Genomic DNA, 26,474 nt, shown 5'->3' with positions numbered 1-26,474 from the left:
TTGCAAATGACTCATACGGCGTAAACTTTCACCCGCCCTCCGCCTCCTCTTCCTTTTTATCCAACTTCTTTCATCTGAAGAATATTTTGGTGGTTTTAGCCAACCCAGGTAGTTTGTGGCCATTTCTAGCGAGGGCAATAATTTATTCTATTGTAATCATTTAAAGTTCCATTCACATTAGGAGGAAATGGGAAAATGTGGGGTCTGGCATACTTTGCATTCTAAAAATAGTCAGTAATTTTTGATGTTGTTTTTTAAAAGTACGGTTCGCAATCAAAAATTAAGTCGAATATCAAGTTGAAGTTTTCATTTATAGTTACAAACACAGTGAAAAATATAAAACCGAACTTATTACAAAAAAATGACAAATCAGCAGATAGCAAAATGAAAAATTGCTCCATTGAGAATATCGGTGTATAATGAAAAAAGAACAAGCAAAAACGATAAATAGAATGGCTTTAATAATAATTCATCAAATTATTAATCTAGAATGGATATTGGCCAACATTAATTAGGACCAAGAAGTTTGTCTCCTTCGGTGCATGCAATTCATTTGTAGCATGATCAGAGTGTGCTCTTACTCGTACTTTGTGATGATCACCTGCAGCAAGTACTCTGTTAGTCCACACTTGAGCATGACCACGCTTTACAGCTTTGATGGTGAATGGACCAGATGTCATTCTTCCTGGAACGTATGGAAAAATAACAGAAGTATAGAAAAAGTGATCACCTCTGGCAAGTGGAGCTCCAGTATCGGATATTGCATAAGTTGTGTCATTGAGAACTCTTCCACTCTTGTCGTAAGCGGTGAGTGTTGCAATGTGAGAAACTGAAAATTGCCCAGTATTTTTCTTATTAAAAGATTATTTGAAACTTGTCACATTGACTGTTTTTGTGCTGTTTAAAGCTGTTTAAAGTTGTTAAACTAATACTTATGAATATAAGATTTTATTTGAAATAAAAACTTACTCGGGAGTCCACTTGGAATTGCCAACATGTGTACTTGAATTGGTGTTGAAGTACAGTTCTCACATTCCGGCTCGCAGTATCTGTCATCAACCAGACTGTAGTTAGCTGGACAGGGGTCATCGATACATTCATAGCCTCCCAGTTGGTTGAAGCAAGCTTTGCCATCTTCGCATCGCACTGACTCGCACTCATTAACATCTGAAAAATCATTCAACTAAATAATATAACAACTTCTAATCTTACCTCGACATCCTTCTTCAGCAAGCTCATATCCTAATGGGCAATTGCATTGGAATCCTCCATCATAGTTTATGCATTCAAAATCGCATGGTTGATAGAAAGCGCACTCATCGAGATCTTCGCAAATTCTTGTGTGAGGGTTCATTGCAAAACCTTCTGGACAATGATTTTCTCCAGTTAGAATTTTTAGGTTGTGTGTTTTTCCGTCTTTGTCTGGAAATTTACAAAGTTGAAGCACGACTAGGCAATGTACCCTAACTTTTTGAAGTGGCACCAGCAAAACGGTTATGATTTAGTTTGTGCGCATCACCATAACAAATACATTTTTGAAGAATATAAATTCTAATCCCAAAACAACTTTAAGAACAACATATGCATATTTATCATGATGGCTAATAAATTTTCGTTGTTAGGATCAGAATAAAAATGTTTTGAATATTTAATTTACTTAGTCCTGCAATGGAAAATAATGTTCTGCACTCAAACAACAGGTGTTTAAGATAAAAATAACAATAGTTTTCTTCTTTCTAAGTTTTCAAGGGTACACCTATACACGTACCAAGGAACGTATTGTTTTTAATTTTGAACCGAAAATATTTCGTTATGTCGTCTGACATAATTGAACTCTTATAAACAAAACTAGAATAGTTAAATTTAAGAATAAAAAACATACCAACACAATCTCCATTTTCGTTGATTGTTCCTGCGCAGTCTGTGTTCACAACCGATATTTCTGGATGCAGTGGTGGATTGAATTCGAATAGGCTGTCTTGAGTTGTTGGCCCAAATCCATCGTCGTTTGCACTACCCTCATGATAATCATCAGTTGGGTATTGTTTTGCTGGAAGTGTAATCAATGCTGAAATAATTAATTGCATTGTATGAATAATTCTGTGTTAATCTCTTACCTGGAATGATTGTGGTTGTCAATGGTGTTTCAGTTGTCGTTGTTGTCGGTGAAGTAGTCGTGATTGTCGTTGTAGATGCGTCTTCATTTTCCTTCTTGTAAGCTTCGCGACGAGATGAACCTCCTGCATTTGAAGAGTCATCGATATTAATTCCACTTCCTTCGAATCCGGTCAGAGGCAGGAAGTCACCTTCTAGAAACGCGTTTACGTCTCATGTCAATCGAGACACCTCACCGACCGGACCCCCGGGATGTTTTCGATTTTATTCACATTGGATGCAAAAACATAGGATAAAATTCACAGTTACAATTAGGAATGGACAGAGTTACGGTCAGTGAGGGTTGGCGTGTGGAAGTGGTGGTATTCAAACGTGTGTTAAAAACTGAGGGCGGACTTACCGTAAACATTGAGCTGTGTATCATCAAAAGCTTTGCCAATAGAGTTGGAAGCAACGCATTTATAAACACCCTCGTCATATTTCTCCACATTAAGTAGGACTAAACTATTGTTTGGAAGCACATAAATTGCATCGTCATCCAACATCTTCTGGTCATTCTTAGTCCACACAACATGAGTTGTTAGAGGGTCACTTGTGACTTCACAATCCAAAACAACCGAATCTCCATTGTTGACTTCAACTTTATCAATTGTCTTAACTTCTGGTACTCCTTCGAACGCTGATGTCAAGTGAGGAATTGAGTGACGTCTTCTGTTCCTGACTTTACAAGTGTACAATTCCAAATCCCCTTCCTTCAAACTGCTAGTGTCCAGGATAACCAGAGAGCCATTATTCATAAAGTGAATACCAGCCAAATTCTTTGGCATTGGAACTCCATTATACTCCCAAGTCAGACCACGACTATATGCTTGGTTTCTCTCATAACAGGTGATCACGGCAACATTTTTCTGGTTAGAAGATGGTTTTGGAGTTGGAAGAATGTTGTTATCAACATTAATGAAGGCGGACACCTGTAAAATTTTATTTGTAGATAATAACAAAAAAAAGTTTCAGTGTTTTAATTTACGCCACTATACACACAGCGAAATTGCAGGTAATAACAATAAGTGCCTGATAGAAATTGCTGTGTTTATTTACACTTTTTTTTATAATAGTTGTAAACCATTTATAGCTTTTTAAAAAACTTACGGTGCTGGAGCCAACGCTATTTTGTGCCATACAAGTGTATTCCCCTGAATCCGATGTGCTGTTCAATGTGACCTTCAAATGAGAATAAGCTATTTCAAATTTGCTATCTTCGATAAGCTTTCCGTCCTTGGCCCAAGTAATTGTTGGGTGCGGTGGTCCAGCTGCTGAGCATCTCAGCTCAACAATTGCTCCAATAGCAGCGGTTGTATTTTTCGGTTTAACAATAAACTGGGGAGCTGCATGGAGTAAAACGGTTCGAGAGGATCTTGGTCCTGGCATACAACGATAAGCAATTGATCCATTGAGGGAAGAGTCTTCAACATCCTTCCATGGAAGAAGTTGTGGATTATCATCCGGAGTATCTCCTCGATCAATCATGTACTCTGTCTTCTTAGGTTTTCCCTTCTCGTCACATTCTACCCAAATTGGAGCTGGTCTATCAGATGGCTCTGGAAAAAACTTTTATGTGCAAAAATATTTTCGATTTAGTATGCTGAAAATAACATATTGTTTATAGGATTGCTTAATATTTCTCAATTTTTTTAATTTACATACTGTTAACAATAAGCTTCCTTGTAGCAATTTTCTGTCCAGCATCTGACTTGGCGATACAATGATAAAAACCATCATCGTCCGGAAGAACATTTCTAATTGCCAGAGTTGTTCCAAGAATTTGATATTCTGAATAAAATTATTCTTTAAAAAAACTTCCTTTCAATGACTCACTCTCATTGTTCTGAATGGCAATGTTAGAATCTCTCATCCAACTGATAACTGGTTCGGGGATTCCTGTAGCATTGCATGAAAGGAAGACAGTTTGACGTGGGTTGGTAGACACATTCATTCTCTCTGGGACCACCTCGGGTGGGACTGAAATTTTAGTTTTTTTTCCATAACCACAAAGTAGATATATACTCACTCATTACAATCAAATCAATATCCTCTTCAGTAGACGCAACCCAATTTTCAGCTTTGCAAGTGTAGACACCAGCCTGTGATGGAGAAATTGAAGAGAAAATTACTGACTTCTTTTTGGTTGTGGCAGTCTCATCAACTCCAGCTGAAATTTAACATATTTTTTCGATACTTGTTCACGTGCTCACTATTAGTAAGAAGTTCGTTATCTTTGTACCAAGTAATTGCAGGTTGTGGAACACCTGAAGCTTCACACCATAGAGTGACTTGATCGCCCTTGTGCACAACTTGGGTACGTGGTCTTTCCATAATCTTTGGAGCAACTCCAACATTCAAATTAGTCTTTTGAGTAGCATTTCCTGCTTTATTCGCCGCCGTACAACTGTATTCTCCTTGATCCGAAAGTCGTGTCGACAAAATCTTAATAAGTTTATAATCTTCACTGAAGATTAGATTATTCGAAGGAAGCAGTGGTACGCCGTTCTTGCTCCAGCTGAATTCAGATGACTCTGACTCAATCTCGCATTTTATGACAGTCTCGGTTCCTTCAGAACCATTGATGTATCTATTTCCACTTGTGCTGATTTTAGGGGCGACTGAAAACTCAAATAATTTTGAAACCTCGTATTTCATGAAATATTTGAAAATTTTTAAATTTTTAACCTTTTGAAATATGGGCAGTTTTTGAGTCATACTTCACAATAAACTTCAAAACATTAACTTTAGTGTTAATAAGTCGCGGTCAAAATGTTTCTATGTTTCGTTATTTCAGCACTCTAGAAAACTTTAGCAAACCCTTATTGACAACAAAAAAAACTCAAATTCAATTCAACTCAATTCAAACTTTCATATACATACATAGTTGTTTAATGCAAATAAAAGTTGTGAAACAGTTACTTGATATAATTCCCTCAAAACCATGTTTCTATAAAACTGCATGCGGTTTGCCAGAAAACAAAAAGTTCGAAATTTAAAGTTTTGGCGTGAGTTTAAAATCACTTTGAAAAAATAAAATTGAGTAAAATTGTACCACACACAAGAACATACTTACCAATGGTTTGAACTGGGAATTCAAGCGTGTCTGCTCCAGCATCATTTTTGGCTGTGCATTCATAAATCAAGTGACGTTCTTCAGCTTTTTCAATGTGAAGAGTTCCATCAGCACCTAAAAACCGAGTTGAATTGACACAAAAAGCTTAAAACTCTGAATACCAATAGTGTGGCCGTTCTCTCCATCTTTGATGTCGTTTCCGTTTAATGTCCAACTGATTATTGGATCCGGGTATCCACGTACTGCACAAGGCAAAGAGAATTTAGATCCAGACGAAGGCGTTAACACTCCAGGCGTGCTGGTTATGATCTTTGGCGATACTAAAACTTCTAAGGTGTAAGCTTGTTGGGCAGATCCTGCTTCATTGGTTGCGGAGCAGAGGTAGATTCCAGAATCTAAGCTTCTGGCTTCAATAATTGTTAGCATTCTGCCGTCCGTCACATATCTAACACCTTGAACTCCAGTTTCAACACGATTTCCGTTTCTGAGCCAAGAAACTTGTGGAGCTGGGTATCCCTCAACAAGACACTCAATGACTGCAAGTTCTCCTTCGATGACTTGTTTGGTTCCTCCATTTGAAATAACCGGAGCTTCTGAAACGGGACGCAGTGATTGTTTGAAAAAAAATAGTTGTTTTTTTTTTAAATACAACTTACGAACAACATCCACATTGTACATCAAATTATCACTTCCCGCAACATTTTCCGCGTAGCATGTGTAAACTCCCTTATCACTCAGAGAAACGTTGTTAATTTGAATAAATGTAGAGTCAGAAGCAACCGTAATTCCTGGCGTTGAATGAGTAAGTGCAGTTCCATTCAAAGTCCATCTCATTTGAGGAACAGGTTTTCCTTGTGCTAGACACTGGAGAGTCAAACTTTGTTGAGCTGGTAGCCTTGGCGACATGTCAATTCCATCGCGATTGATCTCTGGGGGAACAAGAACGTCGACAGAGACGCTGGCCTCTGATGTTCCAGCTGCGTTCAGAGCCTGGCACGTGTAGTCTCCAACATCTGTCTTCTTGAGGTGAGGAATGTCAAGGCGAGCTCCCTTCAAAGAAATTCGTGCACCATCCGGAGAGTCAAAGATCAGGGATCCACCCTTAGCCCATTTTAATTGTGGATATGGATTTCCAGATGCATTACAGAATAGTGTAATGGTTTCTCCAAGGGCTTTGATTGGGTTATCAGATTTAACAGAAACAACCGGCGGAGCTGCAATTAAATTTTTTGATAATAAACAAATTAAATACTGGCAAGTTATGACTCGTCTATTTTACTACAATTTAGATTTGTCATAAGTAAGTTAGTATCAATTTCAAATTCAATACGTGAACTACACTCACTGAAAACATCCAAAACCATTTCCAATTCTTTGACTCCTGCGTCATTCTCGGCGACACAGCTCCATTTTCCAGCGTGGTCAGAGTCAGTTCGAAGAATTTGAAGAACCTGCCCTTGTTCAACGATTCGAATATTTTCGTCATCTGAAACTATCAAATTGAACATTCACAGCTAAGTTCTTGATATTAATCACCTGTAACTTCTTTTCCGTTTTTCAGCCATTTGATTGATGGGAATGGATGACCGGTGACTGCACATCTCATAATAGTTGGCTGATTAACTGCGACTTGTGGTTGCACATCGTTTCTGCTGATATCAATGACCGGAGGCGCTGAAAATTTCTGAGTATTTAATCACTGATTTCTTCAAAATACAATCTTCAATCTTACAGCAAATCACACAAAAGTTCACAATGAAATTTATTAAGCACTCGAAATAAATACAACGTTACAGACATATGAGATATTACATATTAATTCACAACTTATTTAAACCACAAATAAAAACACACGGCATTATGAAAAACAATAGCTGAAAAAAGTAAAGAAACAGGACAAGCCAGAGTCGCGAGGTTTCAATCATGAAAATAGCTCCTGGAAAATAATCAGATCAACTGGAAATGAATAGATAGAAATATTAAATAGTAAGAATAATAAATTAAAAGTGGACTAGAGAGGAGGTTCTAGAGTCGCTTAACTCTCTTTCTGTTAATATTGAGAGGGTATTTCAAAAATCCTTTTTTGGTTGGTGGTAAACTTTCTGCGCTTTTTTCTCGGAGGAACACGTGTCTAAACGGATCATAGAGGAAACATCTTAATACAGGCTTAACTCGTTTTGTTCGGAACTTTCTGGTGGGATGTTGCACTGTAGCCTTAACATTCATTACCCCATTAGCCCCGGTGGGATGACCAAATTTAGGATTATAAATCCAAGGCATAGGTGGTTTAACTGTAGTGGTAGTGGTACTTATGAAAGTTGTAGTGGTTGGTCTAGGGGTTGTAGTAGTTGTAGAAGTAGTAGTAGTAGTAGAAGTTACACTTGAAAAGCTCTCTTTCTTTCGTCTCATTTCCCAATACTCATTCTGTCTCCTGATATTCTCATTTCTCTGTCTCTGAAGTCCTTCTTCGTACTTTTGTAGATACTCTTTATACTTGCGCATGTGCTCACGATAAGCGTTAGCTGATTGCGACATTTCTCTGGGTTTGGTTACAACATGCGGCATATGGCGAGCAATATAGTTATTTTCGTGCTCACGGCACTTCACGGTTGCAAGGCTCGTACACAGAATTTCCACTTTGAACTCGAGCGAAGCTTCTCCTGCACGATTCAAGGCAATGCAAGTGTACAGTCCGGCGTTTTCAAGTGAAGCTTGAGAAATTGTTAGTTTTCTTCCATCGTCGGAAATCTGCAAAAAACGTTTTATAAATAATCTATATAATGTAATCTAATTTAATGAGCACTTGTTTAATTTTAATTATAAAATGGTTGAAAAACTCGGTAAAAACTTGATATTAATCAACAAACGAATTTTGTAATTTGATATTTCCAATGAACCACTCACATCCACGTTATCTGTCAAATCGCCGTCCAATGCTCTGCTATCTTTGGTCCAGGAAACATCCATCACTTGATCGGCAATGTCTTCAGCCAATTTGATAGGGCAAGTCAAAGTGATAGTGTCACCCTCTCTCTTAATTGTTGGTTGTGTACCGTGAATATCAAACTCTGGTGGTGCTGAATATTAAATTTTTTTCTGAAACGGTCATGCACAAAACTTACATAGCACGTCAAGACTGAAATCATGGGATGCTTTTCCTCCACGATTGGTTGCTGTGCAAGTGTATCTTCCTTGATCAGTGACTTGAACATTTTCAATACCAAATGTTTCATTGTTTTGTGCGAGAATAACCCTGCTATCCGTCATATTGATATCCATTCCGTTTTTAGTCCAGATGACGTCTGGTTGTGGAATTCCAGATATTGGACATTCCAAATAAATAGTTCTTGCCACGATAGCCAAAGGATTTCCAATAATGTTAGATTTGTCGATCTTTGGTGGCACAAGAATTTTAAGTATTAGATCAATATCAGAAGTTCCTGCTTCGTTGGATGCACGGCAAATGTATTTTCCTCCGTCTGACAGTTTAGCTTTATTGATAGTAATGTGAGAACCATCAGGAGAGATTGAATAGCGGTCATACAAATACACTGGCTTGTCTCCACGGAACCAAGATATACTTGGAAGCGGCCGAGATGTAACACCGCAATCCATTGTAATAGTGTCATTTTCAATTACTTCATAGAGGTTTCCTCCCTTTCGAACAAATGTAGGTTTTCCAATCACTTCTGCGGCGTAGTGAGTTGTCAAGTTTCCAGCTTCATTGACAGCAATACAACTGTATTGTCCTGCGTCTTCAGTAGTGACCGAATTGATTTTCAAGTCGTAATTATTAACAATTGTATGTCTTGAATCGTTTGGCACTGCATCATCTCCACGCTTCCATGTAACAGTAGGAGTTGGATTACCGAGAACTGGGCACTTTAAGATTATTTCTCCACCAGCAACTGCCTTTGGAGTTTGGTCAATTGTTTCATCGATGTATGGCTTAGTGTACACATTCACCTTGAAGTCCTGTTCACTATCCCCATATGAATTTGTTGCAACACAAGTATAAAGGCCACCATCAAATCGCTGAGCTTTGAGAATCATGAGAGTGTCACCTCTGGGTGAAAGAATTATGTTGTCCATATTGAATGGTCTTCCTCCTTTGAGCCACGAAATTGTTGGTTTTGGATGACCGTCAATTTTGCATTCAATCTTTGCACTTTCTCCTTCAACGATATTGAATGTTGTTTCATGTGTTTCAAAAGTTGGTTTCGTGAACACATCGATCAGGAAATCGGCTACAGCAGTACCAGCTTCGTTGGATGCAATACAGGAATACTTTCCTTCGTCTGCTCTTGTAGCATTTCTGATATGCAGAACGGGATTGAATTGTTCTGAAACATAAATTATTACTGTGAGGTATCAAAACATTCCTCTCAGGGGTACGTTAATATAGGTGTATCACCATATTATATTAAAAAAAAAAAATACTCAAGCTTTGCACAAAGTTACCGATCTCTTTTCCATTTCGCTTCCAGGTAACATATGGAACTGGTCTTCCCGTCACTTGACAATGAACCATGTAAGTGTTCCCTTCTTTTCCTTGCAATACTCGCTCCTCATCTTCAATTCTTGGTGGCACTGAAACCGAACTTTATCATTTTTGATTCTGGCTATCGGTGCCTTATAAAAAATTCTGCACACTTTCTTGAAAATAGCGTGACGCACGCCAGTTAATGATGTTTTCAATGTTTTGCGGTTTTCTTGGTATTCAAAACTTACCCAATACTTCAACGTCGGTTGTTGTCTGAGATTCACCAGCCTTGTTTGTTGCAATACACGTGTATCTGCAAAATAATGTTTTTTTCTGATCCGGATATCTGCTGTACATACGTTCCACCATCTGCCAATGTTGTTTCACGCAGATGTAAATATGAAAGTTTGGTCGAAAATTGGAGAAGATCAGATGTATACGGCTCTCCGTCTTTGAGCCAATTCACCACTGGTTCTGGGTTTCCGAATACCTAAAAAACATTTCGGTAAAAAAAAAAAATTTCTGGAGGTATGGGGAATTGAACCCCAGCCCTCTCCCATGCTAAGGGAGCGCTCTACCACTGAGCTATACCCCCGCATGCCCTTGCAGCGTTTTAATGCTGTAGAAAACTACTGCGCTCCACTGCTAAACAAATAATGCAAGAAACACAAAAAAAATTACTGGAGGTATGGGGAATCGAACCCCAGACTTCTCGCATGCAAAGCGAGCGCTCTACCCCTGAGCTATACCCCCGCACGACAGAGACAATGTTGACTGCCGTCACATAAAGAAGAGAAAGTGAGAGGAAAGGGTGTCTCTAGTTGCCAGCGTTCACGAAAGAAAAACTACTTCGCGAAGACAACACGGGTAAATGTTTTACTCTCATTTTTGTTTGTATAGACATTATGTTTAATGTTTCAAACTGAAATTAAAACTCAAACCTAAATTCGGAGATGGTTTCATTATTCATGGTAAATAAAATAAAATTCATCAGTAGTTTTTTAAACAAACTACCAAAAAAAGAGTTTTGATATTTGGCTTGTTTTTATATGTATCAGTTCGATCAAATAGAAACGCGAATTGTATTGCACCCCATTTTACAAACCTCGCAACGAATTGTCGTTTGCCGTCCCTCAACGACTCTCATCACTTCGGAAGCCATAACAACTCTTGGCGGCTCTGAAACCTCATTAGCCGTTTCAATTTGATATATTTATTTTTTTCTAGCTATTTACCTGATATCTCAACATATGTGTCTTGTTCCGCTCTTCCAGCCTTGTTTTCAGCAACACAGGTATATCTTCCTTCTTGGTTTGGTTTTATGTTATCAATGCGCAGGCTGAGATCACCTTGTTTGTACTGCAATTGTTTGTTTTTAACTATCACATTCTTCAAACTATTATCACTATCTTACCGTTACACCAGGCATTTCCAGAATAGGTTTTCCATCCAAAAACCAACTAATTTCAGGCGGTGGGATACCTTCCGTTCTACAAGGGATTTCCAAAGTAGTGTCAGCAACAATTTCAGTTGTACTGAATGAATCACCAAAAATCTTTGGTGGAGCTTAAATATTATTCGTGATTGTGTTATTGTTGGATTTAAAACTTACTATTAACTGTAACTTGGAAGACAGCTTCTGCGCCTCCAGCATCATTGACTGCAATGCAGGAATAAGAATCAGCATCTTCTGGGGTTGCTTGCATAATATAGAGTTTTGACTTGTCACTGGAGGACTAAAATTCTGATTTTAGTTAGTTGTTGACTATTTGATGGTTACCTGTGCGCGCATGTCCAACTGGCCGTCTTTTCCAAATTGTCTTGACCATGTGATGTGAACGCCAGATGTATCCTGAAATCAGTAGCTTTACACAATGTATAAAAACGAGATGAATGATCCATCAAATATATGAGGCTACGTTTATTTAAATTTTCAAGTTTTATAAGGGGTGCTTATAAAGTAAACATCATAAATTTTCTCGTTGTATATCGATTTTTTGAAAAGGCGACAATTAATGTTGTCAAATTATGTATTACGCAAATGTAAATGCGTTCTACACACCAGACGGGAGCTACTTTTTTTGACCCGTTAAACTATAATTTTATTGGTTTCAATACGTATATAGAGCCTTTTTTGTAGAACATGTTTATCATAAAACAGTTGTACTTTCCATACTGTTTTCGAATAGCAGCCAAATTACCAAACGTTGACCGAGTATCTAACACGTGGAAACGTCGTAAATAACTGTCCGTTTGTTATCCATATCCAGTCACAAAAATTTGCTCGCTTCTTTTTAGCTGTTATGTGAGGATCACATGCGAATTTTGTTTCATTTAGTGTGTAGGACTTATTGACATCCCCAATAACATATTTCCAAAACTTTTCAATGATGACAACGTTAAAATGTTCTGAAGGCGCTAAAAACCCATTAAAACTAATTTTTATATTCTGGTAATAAAATATGAAAAATTGTAAATCAACCAGAAAGTTCATAATTTAGTTTAAATTACTTTATTTCTGCATCATCTCATATCAATTTTTCAAAGCAAAATTTACAAGATATCTAGTTTCTGTATGCTAAAAAAGTCTTGATGGTTCTTTCCCCATACTCATTTGGAACTCAACTACTGTCATTACACGATATGTAAAACCAGAAATTTTCCAATGTAACTAGGAATCCGGTAGCCTCTCAAAGCTTTCAAAGTGCACTTAAATATTTCATGTGGCCAATGCTTTGGCTCCCGTCGTTTCGCGGGGCCGCTTTCTTCAACCATTCCTTTCCAAAAGAGGAGAATACGGAAAACGACGGTGCCCCATCTTTTTAGACCTATTGTTTAACTCCCCCCCCCCTCCATTTTTCTGTTTTTCTCTATTCTCGGTTTGGTTCTCTTTTATATGAGCCGCTTTTGAAACCCCAAGAAACGACGGCTACCATGAAAACATTGAGAAATTCAAAAAAAAAAGTGAGGGACAATTGAGACGATCAAGGGCTAGAGTGTGTAGTTGACAACAAAAAGGAATTTGGGCTCAATGATCACACAACAAAAAATCAAACCTTACCTCAATTGGACATTCGAGAGTCAATGGGTCGCCTGCTTGAACCTCCACGTTGATCCATTCTTTAGAGAGTTTCGGAGGCACTGTAATTGTTTCATGTTTATATAAATGGAAAAGAGATAATTAATCAAAATACACTACATATGTATAAAGAATAAGTGTAATATGGCAGCAAAATTGTATTCTTAATTTCTTGACGCTCGACGCTCTCATGTTGCTTCCAAAACATTAATGCATCTCTTAAGAATTTTCTTCAATACTAAAATTGAGTAAGCTTAAAAATTCGTGTGTGGGTGCAAAAGAAAGGAGTTACTCTTTTTTTTTTCTTATTAATTAAACAACTCCACAATTCGATCAAATCACTTACAGAGTACTTCTACCATCATATCCTTTTCGGACCGTCCAGCTTTGTTTTCAGCGATACATGTGTAGCGACCTTCCACTTCTTTCTGTAAAGTTCCATGACACTTTAATTCTCATCCTCTCTAAATTCTTACTTGAGGGTTGTCAATTACCAATGTACTTCCGATAATGTCCACCTCGTCGCTTTCATTGAGTCGTTTTCCATCCTGCAAACAAGTAAAATTGATGATCGTGTACCTATGTTTTCGTTTCTGGTTTGAAACACTCATGTGTTCGTTTTGCGGCCAACCATGGAATCTCGGCATGTTTTCTCTTGTTCCCGCTATCCCAGACAATCATTTGAGAAGCTAGCCAGGCCGTTTGTCACTTTACAATTTGCCAAAATGTAACACATTCAAACATATGTATTATTGTGTTCGTTGCTTCTCCACATCTCCCGCATCACTTGACTAGGAATGCCCAACGGCATTTCATCTTTTATTATGCTCTTTTCTTAGTTAATGTCAGTTTAGATTCCCATCAATCTACCTCCCAGTGATATTTCCATGTTTTGTGCATTACATGCGTCGATGTCTCGACGCTTCTTGTTTTACAAATAATTGAATTTAAACACGAAAATTCCTACTATTTTGACACCAAAAACATAGAGCCAAGGCAAACGGGCATTCCTAGTCAAGTCGTTAGCTGTTTTTAGCTGCTCTCTTTAGCACCACGCTCCGAGGTGAGAATCTGAACCGAACTGGATTTGAAAAATTGAATAACTGGCCGGATGGCCGAACAAAAACGGGAAACGAGGAGAAGTTGTTAGTTCTAGATGTCAGTTCTGCAAAATTGACCATACACTTTCACGGAAGCATGTAGTAGTCATAACAGCTTTTTTCACTTATTTGTAAAACAAATTTTATTTAGAGATAAATGCAGCTTTTTAGAACGGTATGCGACTGACAAAGTTAATCATCAAAAATAAAAATATATTTGCTATAACTTTCATTTTGTAAAAAATAATTTATCGATAAAAACACCGTTTCAATGGAACTAAATTAAATTTAAAGGCCTACAAGTAGGTATTTTTGGCAAGCTTCAAAACTTTGTGTACCTGATTTTAACACTAGCTCTTCGTTAGTAAGACTTGGACAAACATATGAAAACCTGGTGTCAGTCAAGCTTTCATGTTTTATTTTTTCTCTTTATCAACATAAGCGTAAGAACCACTCATAGGATTTCTGGACCTCCCGTATTAGTTCGTGACAACACCTCATAATTTAAGAGAGCTTCATTCTTAATTATTTTGCACTGACGGGGGGGGGGTCATTGAGTGGTCATTTTGATAGTGAAAAATATGAATCGAAGAAAGGCGACAGGGCGCGTTTTAACTTTTATGATTCATCAATCTCGGCGTCCTCTAGCCTTCCTTGTGCCCTCATTTATTGGAGGGTTTGGAAAAGCTAGCGACCAGGCCTCGCGACTCATGTATGAAATTTTTCATTTTTTTTTCTATTCGTCTTTGTTCGGTAAAATTTTTATTTCTTTTTTTTGTCTCGCAATACCTTTCCTCAATTTTTGTTTCTGTTTGCCTCACAGAGACCCTCATCAACCTTTTCCACCTCCACAATTTGCAGCAAAAAAGAAACACGAAACCAATAACAATACCTTTTGAATTTGTTTTGAATTATATGTATTTTCTATTTCCATTTCCCCTTTTCATTCATTTTATTCCTTTTATTTTCCCCTTTCCTTTCCCGAATTTTCTTTGAATTTTCCACTTCGATCTCTTCTTGTTTTGCTCTCTTCAATTCATCCCGAAGCATTCTTGAATGGACTTTACACTAATCGAGTTTTTTTCTGTCTTGTACTTCTAGGATGTCATGAAATACAATGTTGGAAATGTAATAGGCAAAAATGTTAAACATTGAGAGAAGAAAAGAAAGAGAGCTTCTGTGTTGAAAAGAGATAATCCAAGATTAGACTCATCTTGCCAAAAGCAACACCAGAAAAAAAATGGTACGCAACACAACGTTTCTGTCTATTTTGTACACCGGAAAATATATATAACATAGTTTTTTTGCAATTCATCAAGTTTTTCTTCCAATGATTGCTCATTGCGATGAAGTTGTTAGATAAGAAGAAAACGTGAAAAGAATTTGAGAGACAGAGAATGAAAAACGATTACTACCAAGCATTTTCAGATTCTGCTTTTCAAAAGGTCAAAACTATTTAGAGACTAGGCAGTTCAACTTGCATTCTCTACATTCAACTAGAAAAAGTCATTATTTTAGGCGAGGCACTTTTTCTGATGTTAAGCTTTTAAATATCGGAGTAACATACTTATATGTAAAAAATGAAAATTTCAGAAATTGCATGAATGTTTTGGAAGTATATATTTTAAACGAATTCGGTTGGCCGTGTGGGAACATGTTATCAGCCTTCAGCACTTCAATCATTTTTGAAATATTTATCTCAAAAACAAAATAACTTTACAAAACAGCTTAGTTAAGGGTATTAAAAGTTAATAAACTAAACTGTAGATATGCAATTTTTTAATCTCGAAATCCCTATTAAATAAAATTTTAAAAAGTCATTCTCTTAATTAACTGATATTATTTCTTGTGAAGTGAGCCTATAAGTAATTAAAGTTGAACTGTATATAAACTTCATGAATGATAAAACTAGCTTGATTTTTCACTATTCAAGTAGGTTCCACTGCATATATTCTAAGGAATGACCTTTTCAGAATTGACTTGTCTGAACCATTCATTAATCAAGCTTGTTCTCTTTGCATCTCGAACATTTTCCGTGTACTGCAATTTTCCATTCTCCCAGTTTCTCTATCACATTCTCTATTCCTCGTTCTCTCTCGAAATGCGTGAAGGATTTGGGCGTGCCACTTGTGTTTACCACTCTGAGTCTCGTCTTCTGTCTCGATCTGCTGGGGCGCTTCTCTGTTGCCGCGAGCCCCCCACATCAGCCATCCACTCTCCCACCACACATACACCCGTGCAAGCAGCGCCTTCTTCAAGCCATCTCCCTCCCATTTTTCCCAGTCCCCTTCCCGCCGTGCCGCGCCGTCGTCGCCCCGCCATTCACGTTTCCCATGCTTTTATTGTGCTCTTTTTGCACTTTTAATCACACCCTTCTCACCTAATCAACAAAGTAATCATTGACTAATCAGTCCTGGAGTCATCAGTATGATGATACGATGGAAGCACCGAGGCGGCGATATTATCTTTCTGATGTTCACTACACTTGCCGCCGTCAGTACCGCAAGCGAACACGAACATCGGACTCATATGTGCTCAGCGGAAGGAAACATATGCTCCGAGAACGCTGCTACCGTATGTAGGAACAACACGTAAGTCCATTTGCAACTAATAATGACTTTTTTTATGGGCCAAAATGAGAGTTCGCTCCCGCTTTTCCTTTTTCTCATTTATCGCCTAGTTAAAGAAGGAAAAAAAAAGAACAAGTGCAAGTTTCGTGAACTATCAGTTAGCTATGTAAGAAAACTAACAAGGCTTCAGAAACAAAATTGTAATGAATACATAAAAGTACATGTTGTATGCTAGATTATACTTATAGTATGTATGAATAGAACTCCAGGACAAAGAAGAGCCACGATAGTAGATGCAATGCGAGCAAAAAGAAAAGTGTAAATCGAATCCAATCTATTCTAGTATTCAAGTAGCCTAAAGTCATAAAATCTGGACCATTTTGTGCTTTTTTTCTCTAAAAAGTTTTTAAGTTTACGCGTGCCATTTTTGGGGGAGAACAAATTTTTATCCAAACATTCAGAGTTCTAAACAAAAAAGATTAAAGTCATTTTGAGCCTTTTTTGCTCAAAAATCACTATTTTTCAGTATTTATAAAACATCTTCGCTAGTCATCTGGATAGAGAAACAGAATGGAAAAAAGATGAGTGATTGAGATGGATACTAACACTTGTCTTGTCAAACCTGTCAAGCTGCCCTCAAGTTGTGCTCTATAATCGGCGCGATTTTGGATTTTGCAGCTCTTGCCTATTCAAAAAGGTTTCGAGTGAGAGAATTCAAAATCCATTGTCCGAAGTGCTCGATTCCATTCTTTCGTTGGCCAATACTTTAGGAGTAGTGAAGTGCAATTGGCGCTTACTTTTTCCATTCCCTCTCCTTACGCGCTTCCGTCGTCGCAATTAGCCTCAGCGGGGATTTTTCAGAGCACAGGAGTTTTTTTCGTCTACTTTTCAATTCATTGTGATTCAAAAAGATAGTGACAGAAGCGAAATGTGAAAATGAAGATGCATCACATTCGCTTCGTGTTGATGTCTTGTTTAGAATTTTTACCATAAATTATAAAAGTACATTCGAAAGAGGATATACCTTCTTGAATTGATGACTCGAAATGTGCATGGCTTGTCAGATATTTCGCCAAAGTTTCCCGTAATGTGCTCAAAAATTTACGCATGGATAGAACTGCGAAGAAGTCACGAAAGGGGTTAAACATGCACACTCATACATTCACTGCCCATGAAACATTGATCATCTCTAAAACGAACATTTTCTGGAAGAGCCAGGCCTTCTAGGCACAAGAAAAAAGCGGAACGTGTTCGTGACAAGCTTTTCTTCACAGCTTTCTTTTTATCGTTTACAATGAATCGTATAGAGGGAAAAATAACCCATCATTTTGACTTGACTCTTGCCTTCTTTTTTCGCTAGACCCTTTTACTCTCCCAAGGGCATATCAAAACGCACGGCGCGAGCCGATCATGAATGATAATTCTTCGTCTTCTTCTGTGCTCATTCGTTGCCACATACACTTCTTTTGGAAAAAGAAAGGGTCCATGCACACTCTCAGTCACTTCCACCCACTAACCTCATATAAATACGCTCACTTACATTGAGGCACGAAGACGCGGGGACAGAGGGTAACTTTAAGGAGCATATCCCTTGGGAACATTTTCCTCGTTTTTCCAAAACTAGATGTGTCGTGTAAAAGACAGACACAGAAACCAGAAGCCATTGCCAAATAAATTATGATTTTGTAAAATTCTTTTAATTTTTTCAGGTCTGCGCTCAGAATTTCTAGGAAAACAAACAACAAGTGCAGACCTCTCCTTTCTTTTAATTTTTAGAATTCTCCAGGACATATCAAATTACCCTCTTAGTCATCATCATCATTACATCGCTTCGATCAACAAGTACCAAAACATACCCTTCCAAAATATCCCGGTTTTGGTATCAAACTCCGTAACAACAGGTGTTATCGATTCCTGGGGTAAAGATATTTTGTGGAAAACTGAGACACACAGCGAGCGTAAGATTGGTGACACATGACGCTTGGATCTAACGCGGGGTGGGATATATAACTTCAATTAATCTTTGACGACGACAAAAAGTGTTGTTGGACAACCTAAAACAAGACCAGACGTTTTGTGTGTTCCAGATGCAAAGCTGAAGGTTGTCTGAAATTCAGGGGGCTGAGTAAGAGTTGAGCCAATTGCATCTTCTACTATTTACTCTACCGTAATCTGACATTCATCGGTATTCACCGGATTGACTTCTTTTTTTACATTCTATCCAAAAACTTCATATCGAATTCTGTATGTGCCATAATATTTTCAGAAGAGCTATTTTCCATCTTCTTTTTCTCAAAAGGGACGAAAAAAAAGTGAGCCCGTCATGCAAAAAGTGTTTTTAATTGGCAGTCACCTCCCATCCATTAATCGTATTTTAAACTGAAAGCGAATGAATTTCTCCCTCACTCCCCCCCCCCCCCCATTTTTGCTTTTATTTTTGCCTTTTCCTCCATTCATCACAAGACAAATGAGGATTGGCAAGCAGAGAAGGAATGGCTTTGAAAAAGAAAAGAAGACGAAAGTTATAGTAAAAGAATAACGAAGAAGGAGGAGGTAGAGGTCGGAGACCGAAATTGGTTTTTTTTCGTTTAGTTGACATTTTTCAGATTTCCACATCTTAGCAGTGAAGCGAGAAACAAAACTGAAAGACAAATACAAAATATCTACTAATTAACAAGAACACAAATATAATTCGTGGTGGTGACTTTTGAACCAGCTCAAATTAGTTTTAGCATTGTCTTGTCTAAAGTCTTTTTTTTTTAACCGCAAAATTAATAAAATAACAATCGAAAAGTGTAACTGTCAAGACCCATCTGTGAACTGTGGATTGTTTTAAAAGGACAATATTATCATTCACATTATTTTATACTTCACTATATCACTCCTTCTAATGAGAAGTTTTCTAATGAAAAGTGGGAGCCTTTCGTAATGGAATTGGTATTGGTTTTGAGCCAGTCAATGAGATGTGCCTTGCTATTTCCACATTATAAAAGAGCGCCCCCGATGACTTATCCTTCTTCTCCATTACAACAACTGCTTGCATGCGGGAGTACGAGGGACTATGTAAATTTTGTGTGTGCACTATTGGAAAGGGAGATGGATGGTGTTGGGGGGAGCAGGAAAAGCGAAAATGGCTCGCATTTAATAAGATTACTTTTTCAGATGTGTCTCGGCGTGTTCGTTACGGGGGATGCAGGAATGTGAATGTGATGCTGAGGAGGACAACTATTGCTATCTATGTTGTGGAAACTCGGAACATCAGTGTATGGCAGCCCATCATCATAATATCCTACGGTTAGTAGTCAGGTGGCACTAAAGACGCTTCTTCCTAGTTCTCACGAGTATCACCGTGTGTGTTGGTGACTTTTTCTAGGCTATAGTATTCCAAGCACAACTTAGTTATTTATGTATAAGATGTATTCTCAATGGGAGTGAAGCGCAACACTCATGTTACATATTACAGACCAAATGGTGAACGATGGGAGCGCGAGGCATGTTCCAGATGTCGGATGCATGGCGCTGAGTTAGAAGGTCTCCCATGCGATGATACCGATTCAGCGAGACTTTGCATTGGTAGGCGTACATTAGATCATCAATGATCGATTCTTTTTCCACTCAACTTCTACTAACACATTTTCTCATTTCTCAGGCGGCCGCTGTTCAAACTCTGTTTGTCACACTAAGTCACCTGGATCCGTGTGTGATCGAAAGTACGTTTTTCTTATCATCAGTAAGATTGAAAAATTTCATAGAGCCGGGAGAAAGGATAACATCGTAAGAAAGTTTTGATTTTTAGAATGGAAAAACTATGCGTTGATAACACCTGTGAAAATCCATGTGCAAGATATGCACCACATCTAATGGTGTGTGACTGTCCATCAATAGACCAAGACACAGGCTTCGCATCAGAAGATCGATGTCAATTGTGCTGTTATGATTTCAATTTGGTTAGTTTCATGTTTTCTTTTCTTCCCATTTAGAAAGAAACATGTCGAAATTATAAAATAGTTGAAATTGATTAAAAAAAAAGAACAACAATATTTAAAACTCATATCATTCCCCTATTAATGAATAAATCTCCAGAAACCAACAAATCGTCGATGTCAAAACGCCTATCGGAAATACAAAATCATGGATATGTTTCAAAAGCCAATTTGGCGCGTTGGTCTCGAATGTGCTGGTGGAAAAGTTTGCAACAAATACGGAGTCTGCTCGTCTTCCCATATTTCTTTTCTCGTCCCATTTTTTTCAGTAATTCTAGTCTCGCTCATCTCGTTTATCTAAGAACTCCTTCCTCAATTTTTAAAACCGGTATGAAAATGCTATGTGGGTCACATTTCTTCCCAGTTTCCTTTCGCTTTTTCTGTTTTTTCTATAATGTTAGGAGACTGTCATAGGTATCTGTGATAACGAGTGAAACTGTAATTAAAACTCACTTTCATGAATAGAATAGTTGGTGGAGGTGTTCCAGTGGCAGAACAGTCAAGAGTCAAACGTTTTCCCAGAATAATCGGGTAGAGCTTCTGTTGATCAAGGAAGTACGGAGTTTCTAAATTGAATTATACTTATTTCAATACACATAAGTTTCTAGTTAACCTATGACAATCAGTTTGAAAAATTTTTTGGTGATTCCAGCTTCATTAACAGCTGTACAGTAATAAAACCCTTCATCGTCTAGTTGAATGTTGGTAACATTTAAAGTTTTCTCGTTTGCTGCATATTTACTGGTGATGACACCATTTTGAACACTTTCATCGTGAGCATGCCAGTAGACTGAAGACAGTGGAACCGATGATTCTGCATTGCATGTAAGAAGCATTGTGTCTCCAACACGAGCAACCACCTCTTCCCGTTCCTTTTCGAAGTGTGGAGGTGCTAGAATATAACGACCATCAAAACGTTGGATTAAAATTTCTTATACCTGTAACTCTAACAAGGAAATCTTTTCTTGCTTTTCCAACGTTATTTTGAGCTTCGCAAGTGTAGGTTCCAGCGTGTTCCACTTGTGATCTAACAATCTTCAAAGTTTCACCGTTATTCGTCAATTCGTAGGCAGCACTGTCAGGTTCTAGTGGTTTATCATCGAAGAGCCAGTACACCTGAAAACAGTAAAAATGAAAATATGACTATTATGTATAATTTATTTAAAATTGTATTTGGTTTTTTGATTTTCTAATTTTCACATTTCGTGCTTTGTAAACCCTTTCCTCATTTTGCTCACTTATGGAATATTTCAGTTTGTTCTCCCTTTAAGGTATTTCATGCCTTTTTCTCGAAAAGCCACCTCTTTAACTATCATGTTCGGACTGTGATGACACTCTTTCATCGATTTTTAAATTTATATAATGAATATTTCACTTTCTACACTTACCTTTGGATGGGGAGACCCTGATACCACACAATTTATCTCGACGGGGTAATAAGGAACAATGGTCTGAATATTTGCAGATGACAATTCATCGCTGATAGATGGAGGATCATTGACAGCAAAATCAAAGAGCTTTCTCGCTTCACCCGCAGGATTTCTCACAATACAAGTGTAACGCCCTGAATCTGATTTTCTTGCCGACAGGAAACTCATTTTCTTTCCAGACGATGGTATCTGAATGAAACTATCTCCTCGAAGAGTGTCTTGGTTAATAGTCAATCCGTCCTTTTGCCACTCAACATCCACACCAGTACTGTTGCTCTGAAAATAAAGATATGAACTCTGACTTTAAACATTTCGGAAATTGTTGTATTTCTTGAAATTTTTTTTGATAAATAAACACAAGTAACAATAATGAACGCTTATTTTTGAATAGTCAGTCACAGTCATTTTAACTTATTTAGTTAATTTATAAATTTTCAAATGTTTAATTAAAACGAAAAATGTTTAATTGAGAGTTGTCAAATGTGAATAGTTACTTTCAAAGTTGAGTCACTAGAAATATGTTATCAAAAAAGTTTCAGTAATTCTTACATCACAAAAAAGCTCAGATGAAAATCCTTCAATAACCGCAACAGCTTCTCTGCGTTCACCGTCAATAACCGGTGGAATAATAACTTCCAGTGTATTTTCCAAATCATCGGAGCCCACGGAGTTTGTTGCAATACATGTATATCTTCCTTGGTCTGATCCTTCCGTTTTACTGATTTGCAGTTGTCTGCCCGCGTCAAAGAACACATATCTATCGTTTGGTTCAATTGCGTTACCATCCTTGAGCCTAAATCAGATTTCAATTTAATCATTTATTTTGTGTTTATCTATTCAGAAATTTTATGAGGATCCGTCAACGTATTGTTTTGTTTTCAGTCTGTTTTTTTTTCTGTTTTAATAAATTAAATTTGTTTTCCGTTTTCATTGGAATTGAGCATTAGGTAATTTGTTTTCGGAAGGATTTTGGGGGAGCATCAAATAAAATTTTCAATTTCGCTATTTCTCAATACCCACTCACAATGAGATGACGGATGTTTTCTAAATTGCCTTTCTTCTTCACTTACCATGTAATAGTAGGGGATGGACTTCCCTTTGCTGGGCAGTGAAGAGTGGAAGGATTGCCGGAGTTCACAGTGATACGACGGACAATATTTGGTTCATCGAATGAGGGAGCAACCAACATGCTGACTTTGAAATCTCTCTTATCAGTTCCAGCTTCATTAGTGGCAATACAGGTATACTTGCTAGAATCAGTTTCTCGAAGTTTGAACAAATATAGCTTCTGTCCATTTGCACTGGTTTTGACAAATTTGTCAGATTGAAGAGGTTTTCCTGCTTTGAGCCATGTAATCTTAGCTGGTGGTCTTGCGTACACTGGACAAGAAATGACAACACGCTCGTTTTGTTGTGATTCGTAATCAGATGGGATTCCGTCTTTCTCGATCTTCGGAATTGCTGAAATGTTAAAAATTAAGAAACTCGATTTAGTTTTATGACCATTTTTTCATTTTTAAGAGAGCATATTGAACATTTTTAAAAATTAAGAGTTAAAAAATTACAAAATAAAGAAAAGGAAAGCGAAATTTTATATTTTTAGAATTTACATAACATTGACCGTATAAAAACATCAATTTTCAATTACAAAAAATGGACAGAAAACTAGCTAGCTTTTGAAAACTGAACGAATCTTTTAGATCTGAACTTACTAATCACATTAACATTGACATCTTGTTCGACACTTCCAGCCGAATTATCAGCTTCACACGTGTATTTTCCAGCATCTCCTTCCTTTATTCTAGTGATCTTGAGCTGATTTCCGTTCAATTCTCCATTTGGAATAATATCGGCAATGTTTTCAATGTGAATAGCTTCACCATCTTTGAACCAAGTGATGTCCGGCTCAGGTTTACCAGTTGCTGGGCAGGAAAGTGTTACAGTTGAGTGTTCCACTGCCGTCTTGTTCTTGTCTTTGTCTAACATTATGATAGTTGGTGGAACGAGAACAGTTGCCTTGAAGTCGAAGCTATTTTCTCCTGCGTCGTTTTTCACACGACAACTGTATTGTCCTTCGTCGTTTTCGGTGACACTGAAAAGTATTAATGTTACTGTATTTGTATGTTTATTGACTGTTTAAGAGTTTCCTACTTTAAAATTGTCAAACGGCGATCATTAGAAAGACGCGTAATTCTAGCATCTTCCGCTTCCAAATCGATTGGTTGGTAATTTCTGAGCCAAATAATCTGTCCCTTGAAGTTCTTGTCATCATCAATAGGGCACTTGAACGGAAGAGCTCCACCCTTGATTGCAGTGACTATATTCTTGATACCCTTTTGAATCATTGGCCGAGCTAAAATTAAAAACAACATTGATGAATTAAAAAAAATGTACGCAAACAATCTCAAAATAAGAACCTTATATATTCTATGAAATCTAAAATTTAAACTGTTTTCGAGCAACTAACAATTTCTTCTAAAAAAATTGGATAAAATTCCAGATTATCTAACAAATTACTTACTGATAATGTCAACATCAAAGCTGATCTCTGCAGTTCCCACATCATTCTTTGCCATACAAATATACGATCCCTTGTGAGCAATTTCAGCGTGAACAATTTTGAACTGCTGTCCTTCGGATAAAACTTGAACTGACTTCAAGTCTCCTACAGGTCTTCCATCCTTAGTCCAAGTTACAACTGGATTTGGTTTTCCGGTAACCTCACATGGCAGAACAAGTGAGTTATTCTCAATAACTGTATACTCTCCTCCTTCATTTACAATAGTTGGTGGCACTTGAACAAAGAGATTGAATGTCTTCGTGGCAACACCAGCTTCATTAGTCACTGTGCAAGCATATGAACCATGATCATCAGTTTTCGCTGACACAATATGAAGGAACCTTCCACCAGCCAAGGTTTGAACACCATCAGTCTCTGCCAGGAATGGTTTTCCATTTACTGTCCAACTGATACCAACTCCAATAGCATCATCCACGTCACATTCCAAAGTGATCGATCGTGTTAGGTTGACAGTCAATTCTGACTCAGTTAGTCCAGATTCAAATCTCGGCTTGGTTCTGACATGAACATTGATGGTCTTCACAGCCTGACCAACTTTATTAGTAGCATAGCACTTGTAAACTCCTGTGTGATACTTTGTGACATTATTGACAACAACTGTGTGATTATTGTTTACGAATACTGCTTCTTTCGGTAGATCTCCTTGATTGAAATCCCATTTAGCAGTTGGAGTTGGGTTACCTTCAGCATCACAAGTGAGAATAATCTCTTCACCCTCATTGATTTCAAGGGTGACCACAGCATTTTTGATTTTGGGTAGAACTTGAACAACTACATCGAAATCTTTCGAAACTTGACCTGCTGTATTATTGGCAACACAAGTATAGATGTCTTCGTGATCACGATTCGCATTGAGTATGGTAAGACGAGTATTGTCAAGAGTGAAAATGGCATCATTCTCCTAAATATTTAAGTTATGTATAATTTCTGTGAATTATTTGTTAATTTCTATAGATTCTTTAAAAGTAAAAAAGTATAAAAATATTGATGAAACCCATTGTGCGAAAATGATCAAATATTAAAATATAACTTCTCAAAATGTTTTGGGATGTTTGGATTTCCAGTCAAAAGAGTTTGACCACTTTTCGAGAAATCTGTTAAAATGCACTATCGCATTCAAACTTCAACAATGTTTTAACCGCATTTTGAAGCGAAATAAAAAACTTTCCAAAACATTTTGAAAAGCTCTATTATAATATATGAACATTTTAGCACCATAAAAACGTTTTTAAGGATTTATACACTGTTCGTACTCTATATTCGAAGGAAACATTAAAATGTTGCTGATTAAATTTGAAAAAGAACAATAAAAACATAATATTCAAAAAGTGAAGGCTTGATAAATCTGAAAAGTTATATTGACTCACCGTCAAGGGAAGTCCTTGTTTCATCCAAGTAATTTGGAAATCTCCCAGTGAGACTGGGCAATCCAAGGTGATGGTTTCTGATTCACGGAACTGAAAATTCAAAAACGATCTTTACAATTTTACAATAAAAAAACATACGATAGTTTCTTGATCACCTTCATTCTTGAACGTAGGTGCAGCAATATTTTGAATAAAGAAGTCTCGGGAAGCAGTGCCTGCTTTGTTTTCAGCCGTGCACGAGATCTGTGCAGATTTTCCGGTGAGCTTTTCAATTCTCAAGAGACTTAGACTTTCGTCGCTGAAACGTCGAATGAAAATTATTCCGGCTGAGTGAATAATTTTAATTGAAGATGATATCTTTAAACAAGAAAGGGGATAGCTTACAATAGCCAACTCTTGTCCACGTCATTTCCATCAATTTTCCAAATGACTGTCGGCTTTGGATTTCCAGTGACTTGGCATTGAAGGATAATAGGATTGTTGCCAATAAGTTTTTGGTTGGCTTCGAAAACTGGTTCCACAAATACTGGTGGCTCAAGAACGTCCAAAGTCAGCGTTCTCTCCGCTTTTCCAGCAGAGTTCGTTACTAGAATTAAACTTTTTTAAAGAAATTTTCTTACTTCTCACCCAAAACAAAAAACAAAACAGTTT

At 37.4% G+C, this 26,474-nt stretch overlaps 2 protein-coding genes and 5 non-coding genes across 12 annotated transcripts in view; 4 read left to right on the top strand and 3 right to left on the bottom strand.

The window, feature by feature from the left end:
• Window positions 1–290: 290 nt before the first annotated feature.
• Window positions 291–26,474, bottom strand: part of him-4 — a gene marked incomplete at both ends in the record, with an annotated part of 36,200 nt that continues 10,016 nt past the window's right edge. Inside the window, 43 exons of one of the 6 annotated variants that reach the window (NM_001029411.3) lie at window positions 291–685; window positions 731–829; window positions 970–1,167; window positions 1,213–1,422; window positions 1,883–2,068; window positions 2,118–2,309; window positions 2,516–3,086; window positions 3,265–3,713; window positions 3,820–3,945; window positions 3,991–4,134; window positions 4,184–4,324; window positions 4,368–4,775; window positions 5,231–5,344; window positions 5,392–5,823; window positions 5,887–6,444; window positions 6,576–6,716; window positions 6,767–6,904; window positions 7,855–7,978; window positions 8,135–8,307; window positions 8,353–9,573; window positions 9,692–9,820; window positions 9,962–10,026; window positions 10,073–10,203; window positions 10,819–10,892; window positions 10,949–11,072; window positions 11,128–11,279; window positions 11,326–11,449; window positions 11,494–11,565; window positions 12,775–12,854; window positions 13,139–13,220; window positions 13,269–13,340; window positions 20,899–21,011; window positions 21,059–21,337; window positions 21,384–21,561; window positions 21,834–22,151; window positions 22,425–22,668; window positions 22,946–23,336; window positions 23,588–23,967; window positions 24,027–24,228; window positions 24,397–25,357; window positions 25,824–25,913; window positions 25,962–26,121; window positions 26,208–26,409. In NM_001029411.3, coding sequence (NP_001024582.1) covers window positions 486–685; window positions 731–829; window positions 970–1,167; window positions 1,213–1,422; window positions 1,883–2,068; window positions 2,118–2,309; window positions 2,516–3,086; window positions 3,265–3,713; window positions 3,820–3,945; window positions 3,991–4,134; window positions 4,184–4,324; window positions 4,368–4,775; window positions 5,231–5,344; window positions 5,392–5,823; window positions 5,887–6,444; window positions 6,576–6,716; window positions 6,767–6,904; window positions 7,855–7,978; window positions 8,135–8,307; window positions 8,353–9,573; window positions 9,692–9,820; window positions 9,962–10,026; window positions 10,073–10,203; window positions 10,819–10,892; window positions 10,949–11,072; window positions 11,128–11,279; window positions 11,326–11,449; window positions 11,494–11,565; window positions 12,775–12,854; window positions 13,139–13,220; window positions 13,269–13,340; window positions 20,899–21,011; window positions 21,059–21,337; window positions 21,384–21,561; window positions 21,834–22,151; window positions 22,425–22,668; window positions 22,946–23,336; window positions 23,588–23,967; window positions 24,027–24,228; window positions 24,397–25,357; window positions 25,824–25,913; window positions 25,962–26,121; window positions 26,208–26,409 — 10,448 coding nt within the window. Of the gene's footprint in view, window positions 686–730; window positions 830–969; window positions 1,168–1,212; window positions 1,423–1,882; window positions 2,069–2,117; window positions 2,310–2,515; window positions 3,087–3,264; window positions 3,714–3,819; window positions 3,946–3,990; window positions 4,135–4,183; window positions 4,325–4,367; window positions 4,776–5,230; window positions 5,345–5,391; window positions 5,824–5,886; window positions 6,445–6,575; window positions 6,717–6,766; window positions 6,905–6,988; window positions 7,979–8,134; window positions 8,308–8,352; window positions 9,574–9,691; window positions 9,821–9,961; window positions 10,027–10,072; window positions 10,204–10,818; window positions 10,893–10,948; window positions 11,073–11,127; window positions 11,280–11,325; window positions 11,450–11,493; window positions 11,566–12,774; window positions 12,855–13,138; window positions 13,221–13,268; window positions 13,341–20,898; window positions 21,012–21,058; window positions 21,338–21,383; window positions 21,562–21,833; window positions 22,152–22,424; window positions 22,669–22,945; window positions 23,337–23,587; window positions 23,968–24,026; window positions 24,229–24,396; window positions 25,358–25,823; window positions 25,914–25,961; window positions 26,122–26,207; window positions 26,410–26,474 lie in introns of those variants that run through there. The other 5 variants (NM_077234.7, NM_001373450.2, NM_001373451.2 and 2 more) reach the window with 5 other exon arrangements.
• F15G9.9 lies at window positions 10,226–10,311 on the top strand. The gene has a single exon (NR_071875.1). It is a non-coding gene; the product is annotated as an Unclassified non-coding RNA F15G9.9 (non-coding RNA).
• Window positions 10,237–10,308, bottom strand: F15G9.t2. The gene has a single exon. It is a non-coding gene; the product is annotated as a tRNA-Ala (tRNA).
• F15G9.8 lies at window positions 10,377–10,470 on the top strand. Its single transcript, NR_071874.1, has one exon. It is a non-coding gene; the product is annotated as an Unclassified non-coding RNA F15G9.8 (non-coding RNA).
• On the bottom strand, window positions 10,395–10,466 carry F15G9.t1. Its single transcript has one exon. It is a non-coding gene; the product is annotated as a tRNA-Ala (tRNA).
• F15G9.7 lies at window positions 13,495–13,611 on the top strand. Its single transcript, NR_071873.1, has one exon. It is a non-coding gene; the product is annotated as an Unclassified non-coding RNA F15G9.7 (non-coding RNA).
• F15G9.5 (uncharacterized protein) lies at window positions 16,167–21,823 on the top strand. Its single transcript, NM_077236.7, has 6 exons — window positions 16,167–16,483; window positions 19,625–19,756; window positions 19,926–20,035; window positions 20,112–20,172; window positions 20,259–20,409; window positions 20,546–21,823. The coding sequence occupies exons 1-6, from the start codon at window positions 16,320–16,322 to the stop codon at window positions 20,744–20,746; spliced, it is 819 nt and encodes a 272-aa protein (NP_509637.1). The 5' UTR covers window positions 16,167–16,319; the 3' UTR covers window positions 20,747–21,823.

This window comes from Caenorhabditis elegans, chromosome X (genome assembly GCF_000002985.6).
Source record: "Caenorhabditis elegans chromosome X".
NCBI classification, from domain to species: domain Eukaryota; kingdom Metazoa; phylum Nematoda; class Chromadorea; order Rhabditida; family Rhabditidae; genus Caenorhabditis; species Caenorhabditis elegans.
The sequence above is the reverse complement of the archived record's forward strand: the minus strand, read 5'-3'. Positions and strand labels throughout refer to the sequence as shown.